Source organism: Thamnophis sirtalis, unplaced genomic scaffold (genome assembly GCF_051295495.1).
Source record: "Thamnophis sirtalis isolate CommonGarterSnake01/CBP01778 unplaced genomic scaffold, rThaSir2_p1.2 scaffold_13, whole genome shotgun sequence".
In the NCBI taxonomy this organism is placed as follows: domain Eukaryota; kingdom Metazoa; phylum Chordata; class Lepidosauria; order Squamata; family Natricidae; genus Thamnophis; species Thamnophis sirtalis.
Window position 1 is genome coordinate 55946170 of NW_028261393.1, and position 19290 is coordinate 55965459.

At 45.0% G+C, this 19290-nt stretch overlaps 2 protein-coding genes across 3 annotated transcripts in view; both read left to right on the top strand.

The window, feature by feature from the left end:
- On the top strand, window positions 1-14417 carry HTATSF1 (HIV-1 Tat specific factor 1). Its single transcript, XM_087728401.1, has 9 exons — window positions 1-288; window positions 3452-3653; window positions 4704-4751; window positions 6673-6827; window positions 7225-7388; window positions 8328-8427; window positions 9521-9610; window positions 12046-12183; window positions 13110-14417. The coding sequence occupies exons 1-9, from the start codon at window positions 16-18 to the stop codon at window positions 13371-13373; spliced, it is 1434 nt and encodes a 477-aa protein (XP_087584527.1). The 5' UTR covers window positions 1-15; the 3' UTR covers window positions 13374-14417.
- A 4031-nt stretch (window positions 14418-18448) lies between these two features.
- Window positions 18449-19290, top strand: part of VGLL1 (vestigial like family member 1) — a 9842-nt gene continuing 9000 nt past the window's right edge. Inside the window, exon 1 of one of the 2 annotated variants that reach the window (XM_087727409.1) lies at window positions 18449-18736. The gene's annotated coding sequence lies outside the window, so the exon portion shown is untranslated. The remainder of the gene's footprint in view (window positions 18737-19290) is intronic. The other variant, XM_087727408.1, reaches the window with a different exon arrangement.

Genomic DNA, 19290 nt, shown 5'->3' on the forward strand with positions numbered 1-19290 from the left:
CACAGCCCCCCGCGCATGCGGCCTAGCGCCGGGCCTGCTGCGAGGCGTTTCCAAGCCGGGCCGGGCCCGGGCGGCTCCCTGGTGGTGAGAAGCGGCGTCGAGTCGGGCGGCGGCACCATGAGCGTCGGCGGCTCGGACCGCAACGAGGATTTCCACCAGCAGCTGCGGCTGCAGGAGCTCTACGAGCGGAAGGAGGGCGAGGGCGGCGACGAGCCCTTCACCTACACCGACCCCGCCGACGGCACCCAGTACGAGTGGGACCGCGACAAGAAGGCCTGGTTCCCCAAGGTGGGCCGGACTACAAGGCCCATCCTCCGCAGCGCGCGCGCGTGGAGGGGCGGGGGCGCCAGAACGGGGGAATCCAAAGCCGTCCCGGATTTGGGGAGTGGGGGAGGACACCCACGCCTCCCTGTGGGCGGAGAGCGATGGGCGTTGTAGTCCTTAAAGCTGGGCTGGGGGGCTCGGCGGAGGGAGGGAAGGAGGGAGGAGGGTCTCCTGGTGTCGAGGCTGCCTACGCCTTCCCTGGGTTTCAGTGGGGAGCCTTTGCTTTGCAGGGGAAGAGGAGGAGGGGGGCAGCCTTTCAGCCTCTCTGATCAAAGCAAATCATTTCATTCAAGGCGGAGACGATTTTTCTTCCTTAGCATAAAGATCCCTGCATCGTCTGTCTGTCTGTCTGTCTGTCTGTCTCCAGATTGACTGCATGAAGAGCGAGAGGGGGGACATATCCATTTACATTCTAAAATATATTTATTTTCTTTCTTTCTTTCTTCCCTATCTATCTACCATGTCTGTCTGTCTACATCTCTCTCTATCATCCTTATCTACCCTGTCTGTCTGATCTTTCTTTCTTTCTTTCACCCCTATCTATCATGTCTGTCTATCTACATCTATCTCTTTCTATCCTTATTTACCCTGTCTGTCTAATCTATCTATTCTTTCTTTCTTTCTTTCTTTCTTTCTTTCTTTCTTTCTTTCTTTCTTTCTTGTAGATTTGTAGATTTATTGAACATTTCTTTCATCCCTATCTATCATGTCTGTCTATCTACATCTCTCTATCATCCTTAACTACTCTGTCTGTCTGATCTATCTTTTCTTTCTTTCTTTCTTTCTTTCTTTCTTTCTTTCTTTCTTTCTTTCTTTCTTTCTTTCTTTCTTTCACCCCTATCTATCATGTCTGTCTATCTACATCTATCTCTTTCTATCCTTATTTACCCTGTCTGTCTAATCTATCTATTCTTTCTTTCTCTTTCTTTCTTTCTTTCTTTCTTTCTTTCTTTCTTTCTTTCTTTCTTTCATCCCTATCTATCATGTCTGTCTATCTACATCTCTCTCTTTCTATCATCCTTATCTACCCTGTCTGTCTGATCTATCTATTCTTTCTCTTTCTTTCTTTCCTTCTTTCTTTCTTTCTTTCTTTCTTTCTTTCTTTCATCCCTATCTATCATGTCTGTCTACCTACATCTCTCTATCATCCTTAACTACCCTGTCTGATCTATCTTTTCTTTCTTTCTTTCTTTCTTTCTTTGATCCCTATCTATCATGTCTGTCTATCTACATCTCGCTATCATCCTTAACTACCCTGTCTGTCTGATCTATCTTTTCTTTCTGTCTTTCTTTCTTTCTTTCTTTCTTTCTTTCTTTCTTTCTTTCTTTCTTTCTTTCTTTCTTTCTTTCTTTCTTTCTTTCTTTCATCCTTATCTACCATGTCTGTCTATCTACATCTCTCTTTCTATCATCCTTATCTATCCTGTTTGTCTGATCTTTCTGTCTTTCTTTCTTTCTTTTATTCCTATCTATCTTTCTGTGTTTGATCTACCATCTGTCTGTCTGTCTGTCTATCTATCTGTCTGTCTTATCATCTCTCCTATATTTCTATCTCATCTATCTACACACATACATCCTACATACATATATACATTACATAGTCACACACACACATAAAATAATAGTGCAGAAATGAATAGGTTGACATTAAAGATAAAAGAAGATACGGAATATTTTTTAACATGGGATTTGTTCCATCAATGCTTGGATAATAGAAATTGGAAACTGGAAAACATTATTGTTTAAGTAAATTGATCCAGATAGTACACTGTTTACTAAGCGCTTATGTATGTTAAAGAAAAATGTATAAATAAAATATATAAACACACACACTCATAAAATAAAGTTGCCAACTCTGGTTTCAAACTTCAGGCTGAATAATCAATGGACTTTGGTAGCAATAACCCTCATTTCCTGGGGCAAAATGCCATTTTTTGAGAGGAGCAGAGACCCCGTCCAGCTCTTTTCTTCCTTGCTCCTTTGGCTTGCTATCTTTCTCACCCTCCTTATCTCTCCGGCAAGGTCCCTTTACTAGGCTTTCAACCAGCCTTATTAAAAATAGATAAGTAAAGGCGATGCATACTTCAAATACTTTTAACTTTAAGGCTTTTAATTCTCAAATGGGAGTACAACAATTCAGTGGGTTGGCTTTTCCCCCCATCCCTCCCCCCTCAACCTTGGCAACTTTTCAGTTGTGTCGATTCCAACTACTACTCACTCTTCCAGAAATTATTTACTTTTGTTTTCTAAATCGGCTTCTAGACCCAGGGTTATTAACCTGCGATCTGCATCTAATGTGGACTTGTATCTACGTTGTGCAATTCTGCTGCTGAATCGGGGGAAGAGCAATTGCCCCTGAAAATTCTCCGACTTTCTTCCCTAAATTCTGAAGAATATTTGTAAGAATGGGGACAGTTGTCGTCATTTTTAGATGTCCAAAGAGAGACAATTTTGCAGGCAGTGTGTAAAGGGGGAGTAAACATTCTGCAACTCCTTGATAACTTGATCTCAAAGATATGCTGGTGCTCCGAGTAGTTTTCTCTAGTAAACCCAGAGTAGCATCTTTTTTACCCTCTCTGCAGGCCTGCCAGTCGTCCCTTGTAAGCTGCCTATCAGTTGTAGTGCCATGATGAACGGTTAAAAATAGAACATGACCTGCATTATTTTGTTTCAGGAGGCCGCCTCCTGGCCCTCGATTCTTGCAGTAACTCACATTTCAGCCTTAATTGGGTCTCTTAATTGGTTTCCTCAGGGTGCGGTTGGCCAGGCAGTGTCGGCTGGCGACCCCCAGGGGGAGAGCCTTCTCTGTGGGAGCCCCTTCCCTCTGGAATGAGCTGCCCCCGGAGCTTCGGTCCTTCCAACAAAAGTTGGCTTTTCCAGCAAGCCAGCCTGGCCTCAACAAAACAAATCAAAGTATTGATTATTGTTAATTTTAATTTGAATTCTTTAAAAAAAAAAGTGTCATTGTTAATTTTAATTTGGGGATATCCTATTTAATTTCTTTTTAACTTTTGCAGTATGTGTTTCTTTTAATGTTGTACGCCGCCCTGAGTCCTTGGGAGAAGGGCGGCATATAAATCGAATAAACCTCAAATCTCAAACCTCCTGAACAATCCCCCTTTTTTAGATCACCGAAGATTTCTTGGCTACGTACCATGCTAACTACGGCTTCCCCACCGAAGGCTCCGATATCTCGGCCTCCTCTGCAAAGGCTGACTCGAAAGCCTCACCGGATTCCAAGGCCGCCAAGGCTCGGCCGCCAGGAGAAGGCAAACCGCTGCTCCCGCCAGATCTTAAACAGAAAGGGGAAAAACGAAAAGCTGAAGCAGGCAAGCGACTCCATTGTGCATGACTTAGAAGTCGCTTGCGGGGTCAAAAAGAGATGTGTGTGTCTTCCTGAGGAGTTGTGCTTGTGTGGGCAGCCGTCCAAGAGGCGTCTTTAGAGCCATTCAGACTCGGGAAGCCTAATGTTGAAAGGATCAAATTACACCCAATGTGTAGGAAGTTGTGAATGTTGTTGAAGCATGGATAAGTGTGAAGATAGGAAGGTGCCATTTATAGCAATAGCAATAGCAGTTCGACTTATATACCGCTTCATAGGGCTTTCAGCCCTCTCTAAGCGGTTTACAGAGTCAGCATATCGCCCCCACAGTCTGGGTCCTCATTTCACCCACCTCGGAAGGATGGAAGGCTGAGTCAACCTTGAGCTGGTGAGATTTGAACTGCTGAACTAGCAGTCAGCTGAAGTGGCCTGCAGTACTGCACCCTAACCACTGCGCCACCTCGGCTCTAGATAGATAGATAGATAGATAGATAGATAGATAGATAGATAGATAGATAGATAGATAGATAGATAGATAGATAAGAGATTAGATAGATGATAGATAGATAGATAGATAGATAGATAGACAGACAAACAGACATACGGATATATATATATATAGAGATAGATAGATAGATAGATAGATAGATAGATAGATAGCAATAGCAGTTAGACTTATATACCGCTTCATAGGGCTTTCAGCCCTCTCTAAGCGGTTTACAGAGTCAGCATATCGCCCCCAACAACAATCTGGCTCCTCATTTCACCCACCTCGGAAGGATGGAAGGCTGAGTCAACCTTGAGCCGGTGAGATTTGAACAGCCGAACTAGCAGTCAGCTGAAGTGGCCTGCAGTGCTGCACTCTACCCACTGCGCCACCTCGGCTCTAGGTGTGAAGATAGGAAGGTGCCATTTATCCCAGGTCAGGCTGTTTATATCCCAGGAGTGTCTTCTCCTCCCCCCCCCTCCCTCCGCAACCTGACGTGAATTTTAATCTGAAGACCTGTTCTCTTTTCTTTAGAGGTGCCATCCTAACTTCTCCTCCTCTCCCCTCTAGGATGGTTTCACGTGGAAGAACAGAGAAATACAAACGTTTATGTCACAGGTGAGGAACAGTCTTGGGTCTTCGCTGGTTGCGAAAGCCGGCTGTGCTCTGCTGCGGTTCTCCTTTGAAATGGAGCCAAATCCCCTGAATATCGTCGTTTCAACTATTTCACAGCGCACCAAATCTTTGCCTCTGGACTTCAAAACAACGTGGATGGCTTTGGAGTAAAAATTGAAGTGGATAGGAAGAGTGATACATAGCCACGTGTATTGAAAAACCAGCCCTGTACGTTTGAATTATTTGTAGAAGTGCCTCAAGGCTCAAACGTTGCTGCACAGCGGCACGCGGGCTTCGTAGTCCGTTTGCCCCCCCCCCCCCCCCGTTTTGGTGAACTGAAAATTGTCTCCCATTTTAAGGAAGGATGGGTGTATTGCTATGCTGTAAATGTGAGGCCAGCACCTCCAAGCAAATTCCGATCACGTCCCTTTAACTACTTCCTCATTAGACAGTCGCCGTGTGGCAACGCGGCGTTGGGTGCGTGGCTTAACAGCTAGGCAGTTGAGTGGGAACGACGCCTTCCTGCTGCGTCTGGGAAGGCCCCATTGGCAGCATCTGGGGCCTTTGGCGTGCTTGGTATGGACTCCCGTTTTGTAGCTGTATAAAGCACGGCATTTCTGAAGCCTCCAACATTGTGGTGCTCTCCTGACTGGCTTGGCGAGAGACTTTTGTCTTTGATACACAAGGCACATCAAAAAGAAGAAATCCCAAAGAGATGCTGGTGCTCCGAGTAGCTTCCTCCAGTAAACCTAGAGTAGCATCCTTTTACCCTCTCTGCAGGCCTGCCAGTCGTCCCTCCCTGCCTGCCCGCACACCATATTTTGAGGCGAGATCCCCTATGTCAGCCGTCCCAAGTAATAACCCCAGAGAAATCAGACCTCCGAGGCAGGCAGATTCCTGAAAGAACAATTTTAGGAGAAATACCATATTGGCACAAACTGTCGAAAACTATCTCTGAAAGTTCCCACGGTTTTCACCTGATTAAAAGTGAAAGTCTCTGTCCCCCCCCACCGCCCGCCCCCCCTTTCCCCAATCCAGTCACATTGTCCAATCAAGGTGTTGGCCAGTTGCTTGGTTACTTCACTCCTCCTTTCCCCAGCCCCCTGTCGGATTGACCTTGGTTCCCGCAGAAAGCTATTTGGTTTTGGCTACAAAACCCCCATCTAGCTTTTATGTTCCCCATCCCTTCTTCGCATTGCAGCAACCCTGAAGCCTCCAGAAGGGCCCCAGCCGGCTTCGCTTCAAGAGTTGACGCCGTGATCTCATTCGTGTTAAAGGGGTCAGGTCTCCGGCTTAATGGCTGTGCTATAGAACAGGGGGTACCCAATCCGTGGACCGGCACCGGGCCACCACATCATGCCAGGAACTGGGCCAAGCCCCATCCGCGGGATGCAGGCAGCACGTGAAGCCAGGCCCACTCCGGTCTATGGAAAAACTTCATGGAACCGGTCCCTGGCGCCCAAGAGGTTAGGGGCCAATGCTGTAGATTTCTTCATCCTTCCTGAAATCCAAGGAGCAGATAAATCCCCTGTCACCGATCAAATAACCTTCCAGTGTTCTCCTCAAACATACCCACGGGTCCCACAGCTTATATTTTGAACCAAGAGTGCAGAACTGCGTCAGGGATTTTATATCCAGCTTGGGAGCTAGAAAATTTGAAGTGTACTATGATTGTTCCTTTAGTGGAATTATATCTCCCCCCCCCCTTCCCCCTTTCTCATGGTTTGGGATCTAACGCTGCCAAAATGGAAAAAGCTATCAGACCGTGCTGAGTGAGGGGGTAATAGACAAAGACATCATTTGGGGGGGGGGGGGAAATGCAGATGGGGCAGGAACCCCCCCCACACACTTGTATGGCAACGTTAAAAATTCAGTTTGGTTTTCGTTGTGACATTTGTGTGTCTTCCATTTTTCGCCTTTCCAGGTTTACCGCCTGACATCACGAAAGATGAGTTTGTGGAGGTTATGTCGAAATGCGGCATCGTTATGCGCGATCTTCACACAGAGGAACCCAAAATTAAACTTTACAAAGACAAAGAAGGAAACCTTAAAGGCGACGGGCTCTGTTGTTACTTAAAGGTTAGTTGTTCATTCTGTTACCGCAGTGTTTCCCAAACTTGGCAACTTTAAGACTTGTGGACTTCAACTCCAAGAATTCTCCAGCCAGCTCTGCTGGCTGGAGAATTCTGGGAGTTGAAGTCCACAAGTCTTAAAGTTGCCAAGTTTGGGAACCACTGTGTTACTGTGATACCTTCGCGGTGACCTCGTGCTTGCAGTTGTTCTTGCAGAGGTAGGGTCTCCAGCCCCTTTTGAGTCTCCCTTTATTTAAGTTTTAACTTCTGGGCACCCCCACGGGCATCAGCGAGATTTATGAGGGGCGTGTTTTAATCTCTGCCACAAATATTTTTTCTTAGCTGGAAAAATCAAGTTGTAAACCAGGATTTTTTCTCTCTCTCTCTCTCTCGTCGTTTCCCAGAGAGAATCTGTTGAACTTGCGCTGAAATTGCTGGATGAGAAAGAAATCCGTGGCTACAAATTGCATGTGGAAGTCGCCCAGTTCCAGCTTAAGGGGGAATACGACGCCAGCAAGAAGAAAAAGAAATGTAAAGATTACAAAAAGAAGCTCTCCCAGCAACAGAAGTATGTGGCTGTTTTTTCAAGATGCCCCCAAACCTTTTATAAGTATATTTGCCCGTGGGAAAGGTTTTCCTTTTCATGAAACCTGGGTCTTTCAACGGTTGTATTGATAAAATGCACGAAACCATCATCTTTAAAGCAGCTCAGATCACTCAGGGGGGGGGCAGAGCTCCTAATAAAATATGGATTTAGCTGTCAAGCTACCTTTCATGTAGGTGGCTGATAGATAACACACCAGTTTCAAGGCTGCTGGGAAACCTTTCCTTACTGGGGGAACGGAAATTCCGTGGCACGACAAAACCGCGCTCGACTAAGCCGCGCCCGATTAAACCGCGTCGCTGACGTCATCAACAGGGTGACAACAGTGAGCGCGGAGAAAGAAGGGCGCTTTAAATAGCGCTTTGAAAGCAAGCCGATTCAAGTTAAGGTAAGGGTTAGCTTTAGGGTTAGGTTAAGGGTTAGGGTTAGCTTAAGGGTTAGGGTTAGGTTAAGGGTTAGGATTAGGTTTAGGGTTAGGTTAAGGGTTAGGGTTAGCTTAAGTGTTAGGGTTAGGGTTAGCTTAAGTGTTAGGGTTAGGTTAAGGGTTAGGATTAGGTTTAGGGTTAGGTTAAGGGTTAGGTTTAGGGTTACGTTTAGGGTTAGGTTAAGGGTTAGGATTAGGTTTAGGGGGGTTAGGTTTAGGTTTAGGGGTTAATTTTAGATTTAGTGTTTACAGCGTGCTTCTGTCTCCGTGCTGTTGTCGCGCTGTGATGACGTCAGCTACGCGGTTTCGTCGAGCGCCCTTTAGTCGAACGCGGTTTTGTGGTGGAACCGGAAATTCCTCCACCTCTGATTTCAGAAGCCCCCCGGTTAATTTCTTTCTTTTTTTCCCAACCACACTTTTATAGAAACTGAAGCGATCCTCAACCCCTCAACCTCTTAAATGTTGCTTCATTTCATTAGACTGCTGGATTGGCGGCCGGAGAAGAAGGAGGGGAGTGTGAGATTGCGATACGAGAGGGTTATCATCATCAGAAACATGTTTCATCCCAAAGATTTTGAGGTAGGTTAAAAAAAAAAATGGCCCAACAGGAGTTTCATAAACTCATAATTCCTCCTGAGAAAAGGATCGCCTCTCAAAGACGACGGCTGAAGTTGGCCTCGTCACAAGCCGAGAAGTGTTTGTGGCATAATAGGGACAGCTAAAGTTAGAAATATCGTTCCATTTTTAGGCTGTTTCTGGCTGAGGCGGTTGGGACGATCCTATCCAGCAATTTAATTTGCTCCTTCTGTATTTGAAGGCACAACGTTAACCTCCAGTGGGACATAACTCCAAACGTATTTAGCAGTAGCGTTTAGGCTCATATATGAATGGTGCGGTGGCCTAGAGGTGCAACTCTCACTTCACGATCAGGAGGCTGTGAGTTCGATCCCAGGTAGAGGCAGATATTTCTCTCTATGGGCATGCAGAGAATATATCTGCTGAATAAAACTCCGCTCTGGCAACAGGAAGGGCATCTGGCCATTAAAACACTCTGCAGTCTTCATTCAGTTGGCCGGATTCCAACCTGCAAGGGATTACGGGGTCGTTAAGATGATTTAGACTTATATACCTTCCCTTAAGCGCTTTATAACGCACCCTGGGTGGCTTGCAATGTAAATGATTATTTGCATATTGCCCTCAACAATCTGGCTCCTCGTTTTATGACCTCGGAAGAATGGAAGGGCTGAATCGACCTTGAGCCAATCGGGATCGAACTCCAGGCGGTGGGCAGAGTTTGCCTGCAATGCCGCAGTTTAACCATCGTGTGCCACCAGAGAGCTCCTTAATCTGTTTAGGGATTTAAGGATTGGGAGTCATGGGGCCCGTAGTCCCAACCTGCCTGAAGTTTGCAAAAGTTTCCTAGTCCTGAGACAAGCCCACTCGGTTTCCGTTATAGGATCGGTTAAAGAGGTTTACAGGATGACGTTTTCTGTCCAATCCTCGCTTTTGAGCCTTGATGAAAACAGAGTTCAACAAGCTTTTGAACAGCACGCAGCAAAAAAAATCCAGACGTGATTGGCCGGTGTCTCTTTTGACTTGTCCTGTGAAAAGCTTTTACCTTGTGAAAGTATCGGATGCGTTTTTTAAAATACGCTTTAAAATGTCTTTCCAGGAAGATCCCTTAGTGCTAAATGAAATCCGGGAAGATCTACGGTCTGAATGTGAAAAATTCGGCCAAGTAAAGAAAGTCCTTATATTTGACGTACGTATCAGAAACTCTCACTCCTCCTTTCGCCTTGCACTGTTGAAACATCCTTCTAAAAAAAAAGCACTCAGTAATTACCCCCACCAGTCGGGCTCCATTGGTGGAATCGTTCAGTTTTGCTTGACGAAGAACTGACTTATTTTAAAATTCTATCCCAAAGTTCCATTATTCCACGCGTCATTGGAACACGGCTGAGCCTTTAGAGAAAGCATTGCGTCTGTGCGGGGGGAGCCTTGGGGCAGCAGCCACATTTTTAAAATTAAAATTGGACGTTTTAAAACATGCTGCATTTGACAGTTGAAAGGATTGAATCAGATGATTTAATCCAGGGATTGTCAACCTTTTTTATACCTACCGCCCACTTTTGTATCTCTTGTTAGTAAAATTTTCTAACCGCCCACCGATTCCACAGTGATGGTGATTTATAAAGTAGGGAAGTGACTTGACTTTATAAAATTTATAAAACAGTTACAGCAAACGCCTACCGCCCACCATGAAAGCTGGAACACCCACTAGTGGGTGGTAGGGACCAGGTTGACTACCACTGATCTAATATCTGTCTGTCTGTCTGTCTATCTATCTCTATAACATATCTATCTATCCATCCATCCATCCATCCATCCATCCATCCATCCATCCATCCATCCATCCATCCATCCATCTATCTATCTCTATAACATATCTGTCTGTCTGTCTGTCTGTCTGTCTATCTCTCTATCCTTCTATCTATCCATCTATCTATCTATCTATCTATCTATCTATCTATCTATCTATCTTTCTATCTTTCTATCTATCTATCTATCTATCATCTATCTATCTATCTAATACAGGGGTAGTCAACCTTTTTTATACCTACCGCCCACTTTTGTATCTCTGTTAGCAGTAAAATTTTCTAACCGCCCACCAGTTCCCCAGTAATGGTGATTTATAAAGTAGGGAAGTAACTTTACTTTATAAAATGTATAAAGCAGAGTTACAGCAAACCATGAAAGCTGGAACGCCCACTAGTGGGTGGTAGGGACCAGGTTGACTACCACTGATTTAATCTGATTTAAATCTTCTGATTAAACAGGGCTTAATCAGTTTAGTAAATCTTTCCATATTACTAGACTTCTGGGGAAAAAACAACAGGTATTCTTATCATTACAGAGAGCTGTTAGGAGAATAATCAGGAAAAGGTTATATCCAAAGCAACTTAAAATGATTTCAATGTATTTTTTCTTTCTTTCCAAAAGTGGCAGTTTTAGAACAGAGGTCATTTTAATCACGTTTTGTAAATCCCCGGGAGCCTGTACTTCTGATTCTGAAATAGGGCCTTCTCTTAAATACGGCAGATGCCTAGATTATCGACCCTGAAGCTGGTGTCAGGCCTGGAAGCCGCCTTCAGGCCTGCCGCATTCAATGCTGCAGGAAACCGGGAGGGGGGAATTATACGGAGTATGGGAGAGATATAGTCTAAATAACATTCCCTTCTCAGAGAGTCAAGGACGTTCTGCTGTGCACCTGGAGTGGTGTGACTGGGAGGCATCTCCAGTTGGGATGGTGCATTGATGGGGCCGTGTGATGGACCTGTGGGTGCAGGAGGAAGGGACTTGGACTTTCCTTTGGGTGGGGGAAGCCTGGAAGCGTTCAGATTCGTGGTTTCCCCAGGTGTGTCAATATGACAATCTTTAATAAAAAGGATCTTTGAGGAACTTTGAAGAGTCTTCTTTCGTTGGGGGTCTTACTTGGAACCCTGGACAGCTGGCCTGGCTGTGGCCATTTTCTTGGCTGTTGTTTTCCATAGGGGTCTTCTTCCCATGGCTTGACACAGCCTGGTGCTGGGGGGGCAGAGAGGGGCTGCTGTAGCCAAAATGGAATCCTTTCCCCTGGGAACCAAGGACGGTGCCGCAGGTGTTTGGAAGGTGGAGACTGAAGATGCCCAACGATTAAACTGATTGGATCATGTGACTGATGACTCTCGGGGTGTGGGGGGGAGTTTCTTCTATTTTTAATTGGGTGTAAAACCAGCGGGAAAATAGAGCCGGTTTTCCAGTAAGACTCTGCCAATATGGTAGGTCCCAATAGAAATGTTCTTTGAGGAATAGGCCTGCCTCGGAGTTCCCTTTGTTGGGGATGTAGCAATAGCAATAGCAGTTAGACTTGTATACCGCTTCATAGGGCTTTCAGCCCTCTCTAAGCGGTTTACAGAGTCAGCATATCGCCCCCACAGTCTGGGTCCTCATTTTACCCACCTCGGAAGGATGGAAGGCTGAGTCAACCCTGAGCCGGTGAGATTTGAACCGCCGAACTGCAGATAACAGTCAGCTGAAGTAGCCTGCAGCGCTGCACTCTAACCACTGCGCCACTCTCGGCTCTTAAATGTGTTACTTGGAACCTTGACATGGGTCTAATTTGATGGCTCCCCCCTCCCTCCCCTCCTGTTTCTGTAGAGGCATCCTGATGGGGTAGCATCCGTGTCCTTCAAGGATTCCGAAGAGGCTGACGTTTGCATTCAGGCGCTGAACGGGCGGTGGTTTGGCGGGCGGCAGCTCTCGGTGGAAACGTGGGACGGTGTAACCGATTATCAGGTATATTTGGCTTAACGAAGGTTGTGGTTTTTAAAAAAAAAAACATACATACATATGGGTAACGAAAGGAGCCAGTTAAGACTGCAGGGTCAAAAGTCCTGCCTTAGGGATGGAGCTAAGTGGGCGAACTAGGGCCGGTCCTTCCCTCTCAGCCCTGGGAGGAAGGGGTTAATGGCCAACCAGTTATTATTTATTATTTTATTATTTATAAAATTTATGTGCCGCCCAATCCCGAAGGACTCCGGGTGGCTTACAAAAAAGAGAGGGGAAAAAAACGGTTTAAAATCGCAACACCACATACATTCATTCTAATGGGGGCTGGACCTCAACAGTGAGGTCAACAGCCCCCAGGCCTGCCGGAACAGCCAGGTTTTAACAGCCTTCCTGAAGGCCATGAGAGTGGGTATGGTCCGGATCTCTGTGGGTAGCTGATTCCAAAGAGTCGGAGCAGCCACAGAGAAGGCTCTCCTCCGGGGGGCCCGCCAGCTGACACTGTCTGGCTGACAGCATCCGAAGGAGGCCCAATCTGTGGGATCTTACTGGCCGCTGGGAGGTATGTGGCAGTAGGCGGTCACGAAGGTACGCTGGCCCAGTTCTGAAATCTTGCCAAGACGATTGCAGGGACGTTGTCCAAAGAGCCTCTGGGAGGGTTGACCGACTCGGAAACACGAATAACTCGGTCATTAGCTTCTCCAGGGCTTCTGAAATCGCTTTTAAAAGGGATTTCTGATCTCTAGAACAAAACCGTTCAATGACACGCTGTGGGAGTGGGATTCTTGTGACCCGGCGTTTCCCCCAAATCACATTTTCAATCGACACCTAAGCCGTTGGTCACGAAACAGAAAATGCCTTGAAATGTCTTTGAATTTGCCTTCCCTTCCCCTATTTCTCCTCCTCAAATACTGACCATTGTGTCTCGGCCACAGATTGAAGAAACTTCCCGGGAAAGAGAAGAGAGACTCAAAGGGTGGCAAGAATTTTTAGGGGATCCCAATCAAGAACTGCCTAAAAAGCCACCGGATGCCAATTCTTCGGAAAGCAGCCCTCAAGCGCCCAAGAGAGACCCCCCGTCTCAAGACAACGGGGCTGCCGAGGGAGCCGCCGAGGGAACCGCCGAAGACGTCGCGGCCTCCACAGACAGCAGCGTGGCGGGCAGCGACGATGAAGAAGAAGAAGAAGCAGAGACTTAACGCTGCCTCGCCGCTGGTCCGAGAGCATGATTTGCAGGCTCCCCTCGAGACCCCCCCCCCTCCTCCTCCTCCTTCCCCAATGGAAAAGTTGCGCAAGCTCCACTCCCAATCAATGAATATAAATAAATATATATATGTATGTATGTATATGCGCGCACGTTTCCTTGTTAGGATATCACCAACGTGCTTTTGAGGTATTGCATTGAAAAGCAGTATTTAGTTTGTGTGTGTGTGTATGTGTGTGTGTATGTGTGTATAGATATATATATATATATATTCATATATATTCATGTATGGCTGCGACTGAAGCTGCGTATGTGTCCTAAGTTGCCAAGAATCCTGCTGAACTGACAGCCGTCTTAGATCCCACCATTGCTTGTCGGCGTTCAGAGCCCATCCGCGGGCGAAGTAACGAACGGCACCGTAAATCTCTACAGACACCCCCAGATTTGAACGCTTTTCCCCTGTTTTTGCTCCGATGCCAGCCAGTCATATCCCTCCCTGTACAATACCAATTCTTGCCTGCAGTGGATTTCACCAGCATGGGCTTGGAATAGCTGGTTTTCCTGATAACTAATTGATTTATTTTATTTTTAATTAAAGTAGCAGAATCATTGACGACGTATTTGCACTCCCCGCGGCCGGGGAGGGAGGTTCGAAAGATTAGGCTCCGAAGAAGCTCCTCTGCCGTGCGTAAAAAAAAAAAAAAACTTCCATGTGACTCGCGTCCTTTGTTCGTTAACAGACGTTCGACGCCGGGGGGGAAGCTAGGTAATAAAACGGGAGGGGGAACGGATGGACAGCGAAGGGGCTGAATTCTGATCTTTCGATAAATTTGCGTTTGGATTATTAACTCATTGGAAACACGTGGGGGAGCGCATTTGGAGGTGCGATCCCTGCTTTGTTCCCGGTGCTTTAACTGTTCCAACTGGAGTTGTGTTTCGAGCATTTTGTCGAGACCCCCCCCGAGTGTACGAAGCCTGTATTTTTTTATACTGGATTGATTATAGGAGATAACTACGAATAAAATCGTTTTGAGATTCATTCCTGAAATTGTTTCTCAGATTTTTTTAAAACAAATTTTTGTGGGGTGGGGTGGGGTTGGGATGGGGGGTAGATACAAACCGCTCAAAGCCCGTGACCCGTCAAAACGGTGGTCCACAAAAGCGCGCATTTGACGTCATCACAGCGCGCCGAAAAAAATTAAAAATTGAAATAAAAATAAAATTAAAGCAAGCCGATTCACATAAAGGTAAGGGTTAGGGTTAGGTTAAGGGTTAGGGTTAGGTTTAGAGCGTTAGGGTTACGTTTAGCGTTAGGTTAAGGGTTAGCATTAGGTTTAGCGTTACGTTAACGGTTAGGTTTAGGGTTACATTTAGGGTTAGGTTAAGGGTTAGGGTTAGGTTTGGGGGGGTTAGGGTAAGGTTTTCGCTTTATTTTTACATTTTTTGATCACAGCGCGATGTTTTCGTCGCGCTGTGATGACGTCAAATGCGCGCTTTCGTCGACAGCAGTTTTGTCGTCCGCGGTTTTGTGGTGGAACCTCAAAAACGGTTCTCTTTTTTTTTCTTTTTAAATCTTTGCCAAGACTTTGCCCAAATTTATTTTATTTGCATGGTCTTCTAACTAACCTATTCAAAGAAGGAAGGGATTGTTCCAGCCATTTCAGGTACACTTCAATGGGGGATCCCTGTGCTTTCGCCGCGTTCCCCGTATGCATGCGAGTGCGTTGAATTCGATGCTTCACGCCGAGTTTGCTGTTTTAGCTGAATGATGGAGAACTTTAAATCGGGGTCTCAGCCCAGCCGTTGCTCGAGATGGATGAGGACGCAAATGATTTTCTCTTGGCTCCCAATGTAACAAATTTAAAAGTGTAATTTCAAGTTTTTAGCTCTCTTTGTTGGGAAGAAAAGGAGGAGGTTGGAGCCTAAATTCAACTTGAAATTTCCCAAGGACACCGTTGACTGTTGAGCATCTCCTTGGAGCCTTTAGGCATTTGCGCCGATGGAAAAAAGATCCTGTGCTGAATAATCTTAATCTGAATAATTTTAAATAATCTGTGCTGTAGAATAAAGCTAAATGCTGTAAAACTGTACCTAGAATTTGTAGTCAAGTCATCTCTTGAAAATGCTTGTGTTGCCTTTTGAACTGTTCTGTCTTGAAGTTAACTTACCATTTACACCTGGCATAAAACCCAAGAGAAGTTTAGCACACTGAAAATGGGTAGTTGGAAATAAAACTCTTAAAAAAAGTTGCCATTTGTCCAAACGAAATATGTGGCAATGTTTTTTTAAATGCACAAGCCTGTCCTGGATTTTCTCTTCCTGTTGTATGTTGCGATGTATGATGACAACGAATGAGGTCAGTGAAACTTACACAAGACTTTACATAGGAATTAGTGCGGTAGTTCCGAATTAAAACATTTCTGGAATTTAAATGATTGTTCCATTACAGAACCTCCGTGGCCTTATTTATGGAGGAAAATTAATCACAGACCAGACCTAAGTAGTGTTCACACGCCTTGAGGACACAAGGATCAAAACTCAAAATAAATACTCGTCATTTCCAACTTTATATTCTTTGTTCTAACTGCTTCCTTCCAGCTCATCTACATCTCCACACAAGGATCAAAACTCAAAATAAATACTTGTCATTTCCAACTTTATATTCTTTGTTCTAACTGCTTCCTTCCAGCTCATCTACATCCCCAATCCATTTTGACCTGAATTTCTCTGGTTCTTGTTTGCAAATATGTAATCATCTTCAAATGGCGTAATTCCAGATTTTGAGTGCAAGTACAATTCATAAGAAGTGATAAAATATTTATTGGCCTTAACGTTTCAGAGACAGAATAATAACACTTGCGATCGTTGTCAAGGTTCGTTTCTATCCTCGTTTTTATACAGACAAGACAGATAGATAGATAGATAGATAGATAGATAGATAGATAGATAGATAGATAGATAGATAGATAGATAGATAGATAGATAGATAGATGATAGATAGATAGATAAATAGAGATAGATAGATGATAGATAGATAGATAGATAGATAGATAGATAGATAGATAGATAGATATATTATCTCCACAGAATATTAGTCGATTTAATCTCATAGAAAAACTGGCAATTTTTACACAAAAACCCAGATTTTCTGTTGCCACATTTTAGTGTGTTGTCACAGCATTGCATTAGAGATAGTTGGGGAGATTGGATGGACTTCAAGCGGTTCATTTTATTGGCATTGTTCAGTCCTACAGTTTCCTTTATAACAGTGGTTCCCAAAGTTGGCAACTTTAAGACTTGTGGACTTCAACTCTCAGAATTCTCCAGCCAGCAGAGCTGGCTGGAGAATTCTGGGAGTTGAAGTCCACAAGTCTTAAAAGTTGCCAAGTTTGGGAACCACTGCTTTACAACGTAAGGATTTACTCAGGGATAAGTGAATTAATTTGAATTTCCTACAGTTAAAAATGGAGATGAACAGCGCTTCTTATTTAAATGATGACTTCCATTCATTACCTAAGGCCAAGTCTAAATGAAATCCAGTTTGAAATGATTTCTTCTACAAATTACACACAGAATTCTTCATCCAATGAGACACGCTTGTTAAGCAAGACCGCCTTCCTAGGCTGGTATAGAGTTATATGAAGTCGTCAAGCATCCGTCCCCGATGTTTATATTTTTGCAATCATTATCAACATCTTTCCCAATCTGGTGCTATATTCTGGTAACTTACAACTTCATCCGTAACTGGGAAAATCAGTATTCGTTACGACACCCATAGCTAAGTTGTTTGGACCCAGCGTTCTGCCTCTTAAAAAAATATATCAAGTATTTCAACTTGAATATCAAATATCAACTTGAAGTGTGGATGTCGACTCCCAGAATCCCCCAGCCACGCATGTGTGCCAGCAAGTACAGTAAAAGCTAAAATTCCCCTCTTGGGTTTCTCAAACTAAAATATGTGACTCTTTGGACAGTTGCCAGGAGTTAACACTCCATTTAACCCATATATAAAGGTGAAGGTAAAAGTTCCCCTCGCACATATGTCCTAGTCGTCCCTGACTCCAGGGGGCAGTGCTCATCTGTTTCAAAGCCGAAGAGCCAGCGCTGTCCGAAGACGTCTCCGTGGTCATGTGGCCGCCATGACCAAACGCTGAAGGCGCATGGAGCGTTGTTCCCTTCCCACCAAAGGTGGCTCCTATTTTTCTACTTGCATTTTTTACATGCTTTCAAATTAGGTTGGCAGAAGCCGGGACAAGTCACGGGAGCTCCCTCCGTTATGCGGCGCTAGGGATTCGAACCGCCAAACAGTCGAGCTTTCTGGTCGACAAGCTCAGCCTCTTAGCCACTGAGCCACCGCGTCCCTCACAAGCCAGACATGCAGACATGCAAATTGGTGCCCGGTGCCATGTATGCCTTGAGTATTTGGGTTACCCTTGAGGTTTGAGCCCCAAATTTCCATTGCCTACATTTGTTAAGCCAAGTTCAAACCACTTTACGACCTTCCTTGCCCACGGTTGTTAAGCGAATCACTGCAAGGGTTAAGTTAATAACACCGTCGCGGAATGAAATCTGGCTTCCCCGTTTGACTTGGTTCCTCAGAAGGTCACCAAAGGGGGAATCACATGACCCCCCTGGGGCCCCTGCAACCGTCATAAATGTGAGTCGGTTGCCACACGTCTGAATTTTGATCTCATGGACGCTCTTGGTAAGAAAAACAGCCAACCCCACCCCCCTTTTTTTACAGTGCTGTCGTAACTTTGAACAGGTAGGTAGGTAGTTTATTTATATGCCGTTTATTTATATGAACAGCCATTAAATGAACTGTTGTAAGTTGAGAACCACTACAGTCAACAATTCAATCACATGAATTAGAGGCTAGGAGCCAATAACTTTCCACTCCATATGAGGGACAACAAGGAAATGAAAGAGGAGAATGTGAAAAAGTGAAGCGCAGAGTCACTGCAATAACTATTCCGATCCACCTAGAAGTAGAAAACTGGCTTTTTTTAAAAAATTCAAATCCTGTCCCTCTTGTAGTACCGGGAACAGATCTTCACTCTGGAGACCCGATTCTAAGCTTGGCCACTGACCCTGGGTGCCAGCTCTCTTTTTACAAACACCCCAAACAGATCTCTTTATTGTCCTCTTCCCTGAAACCTCTAAACCTGGTTGACTTGTCAGAGTGCATTTCACACATTCCTGTTCCCGAGCCTGAAGGATACGCCTAGTTCCCTCGCTGCTAAAGGAACAGAAAAACTGCTGGTACAGTCTGGTGCTGTTCCCCCTTGTTGTTGAGTTACTACAGAGCTCACAGCCGGAGCCGAGACACGGAGGATCGCAGCATGAAGTGAACTCAAGGTGGGTCCTCTCTTAGACCTAAAGTATGAAAACTGTCTTTGAGTTCCTTGACTTACTCAGGCGTTTCGGGTAAAGTTTAATCCAAGCAAGGAAACAGATTGCATTGAATGTCAACCTCTTAAGCAAAGTTACGGGGAGGTGTAACGTGTTTGGTGGAGAGTTACAATGTCTGGAATCGGTTGACTGAGATGTAGTAGTTTAGCAAGGTTCTCTGAATTATGCTTTCCAACTAATTGTATTATTGACGTTTTAAAAATGGGTGTACTCCTAAACTACTACTTGTGTATCTCTTGGGCATCCTACTCTAATCCGATCGTGTGAATCTTGGTTCATAATCAAGTATTTTCAAACGGGTTGAAGTCCACCTATCTTTTATTCCCCATCGGGAAGAAATATTAACACCGTAGAGGGAGACAGTGGAGGGAGGTGGACATCTGGAATAGAATATCTGCTTGGTCATTGTGGAGAACAGATGCTGGGCTCTCTAACCCTCAATCTTGAAGGAACTGGCTTCATACTTAAAGCTTCTGGTACTTAAAAAAACAACAAGAACA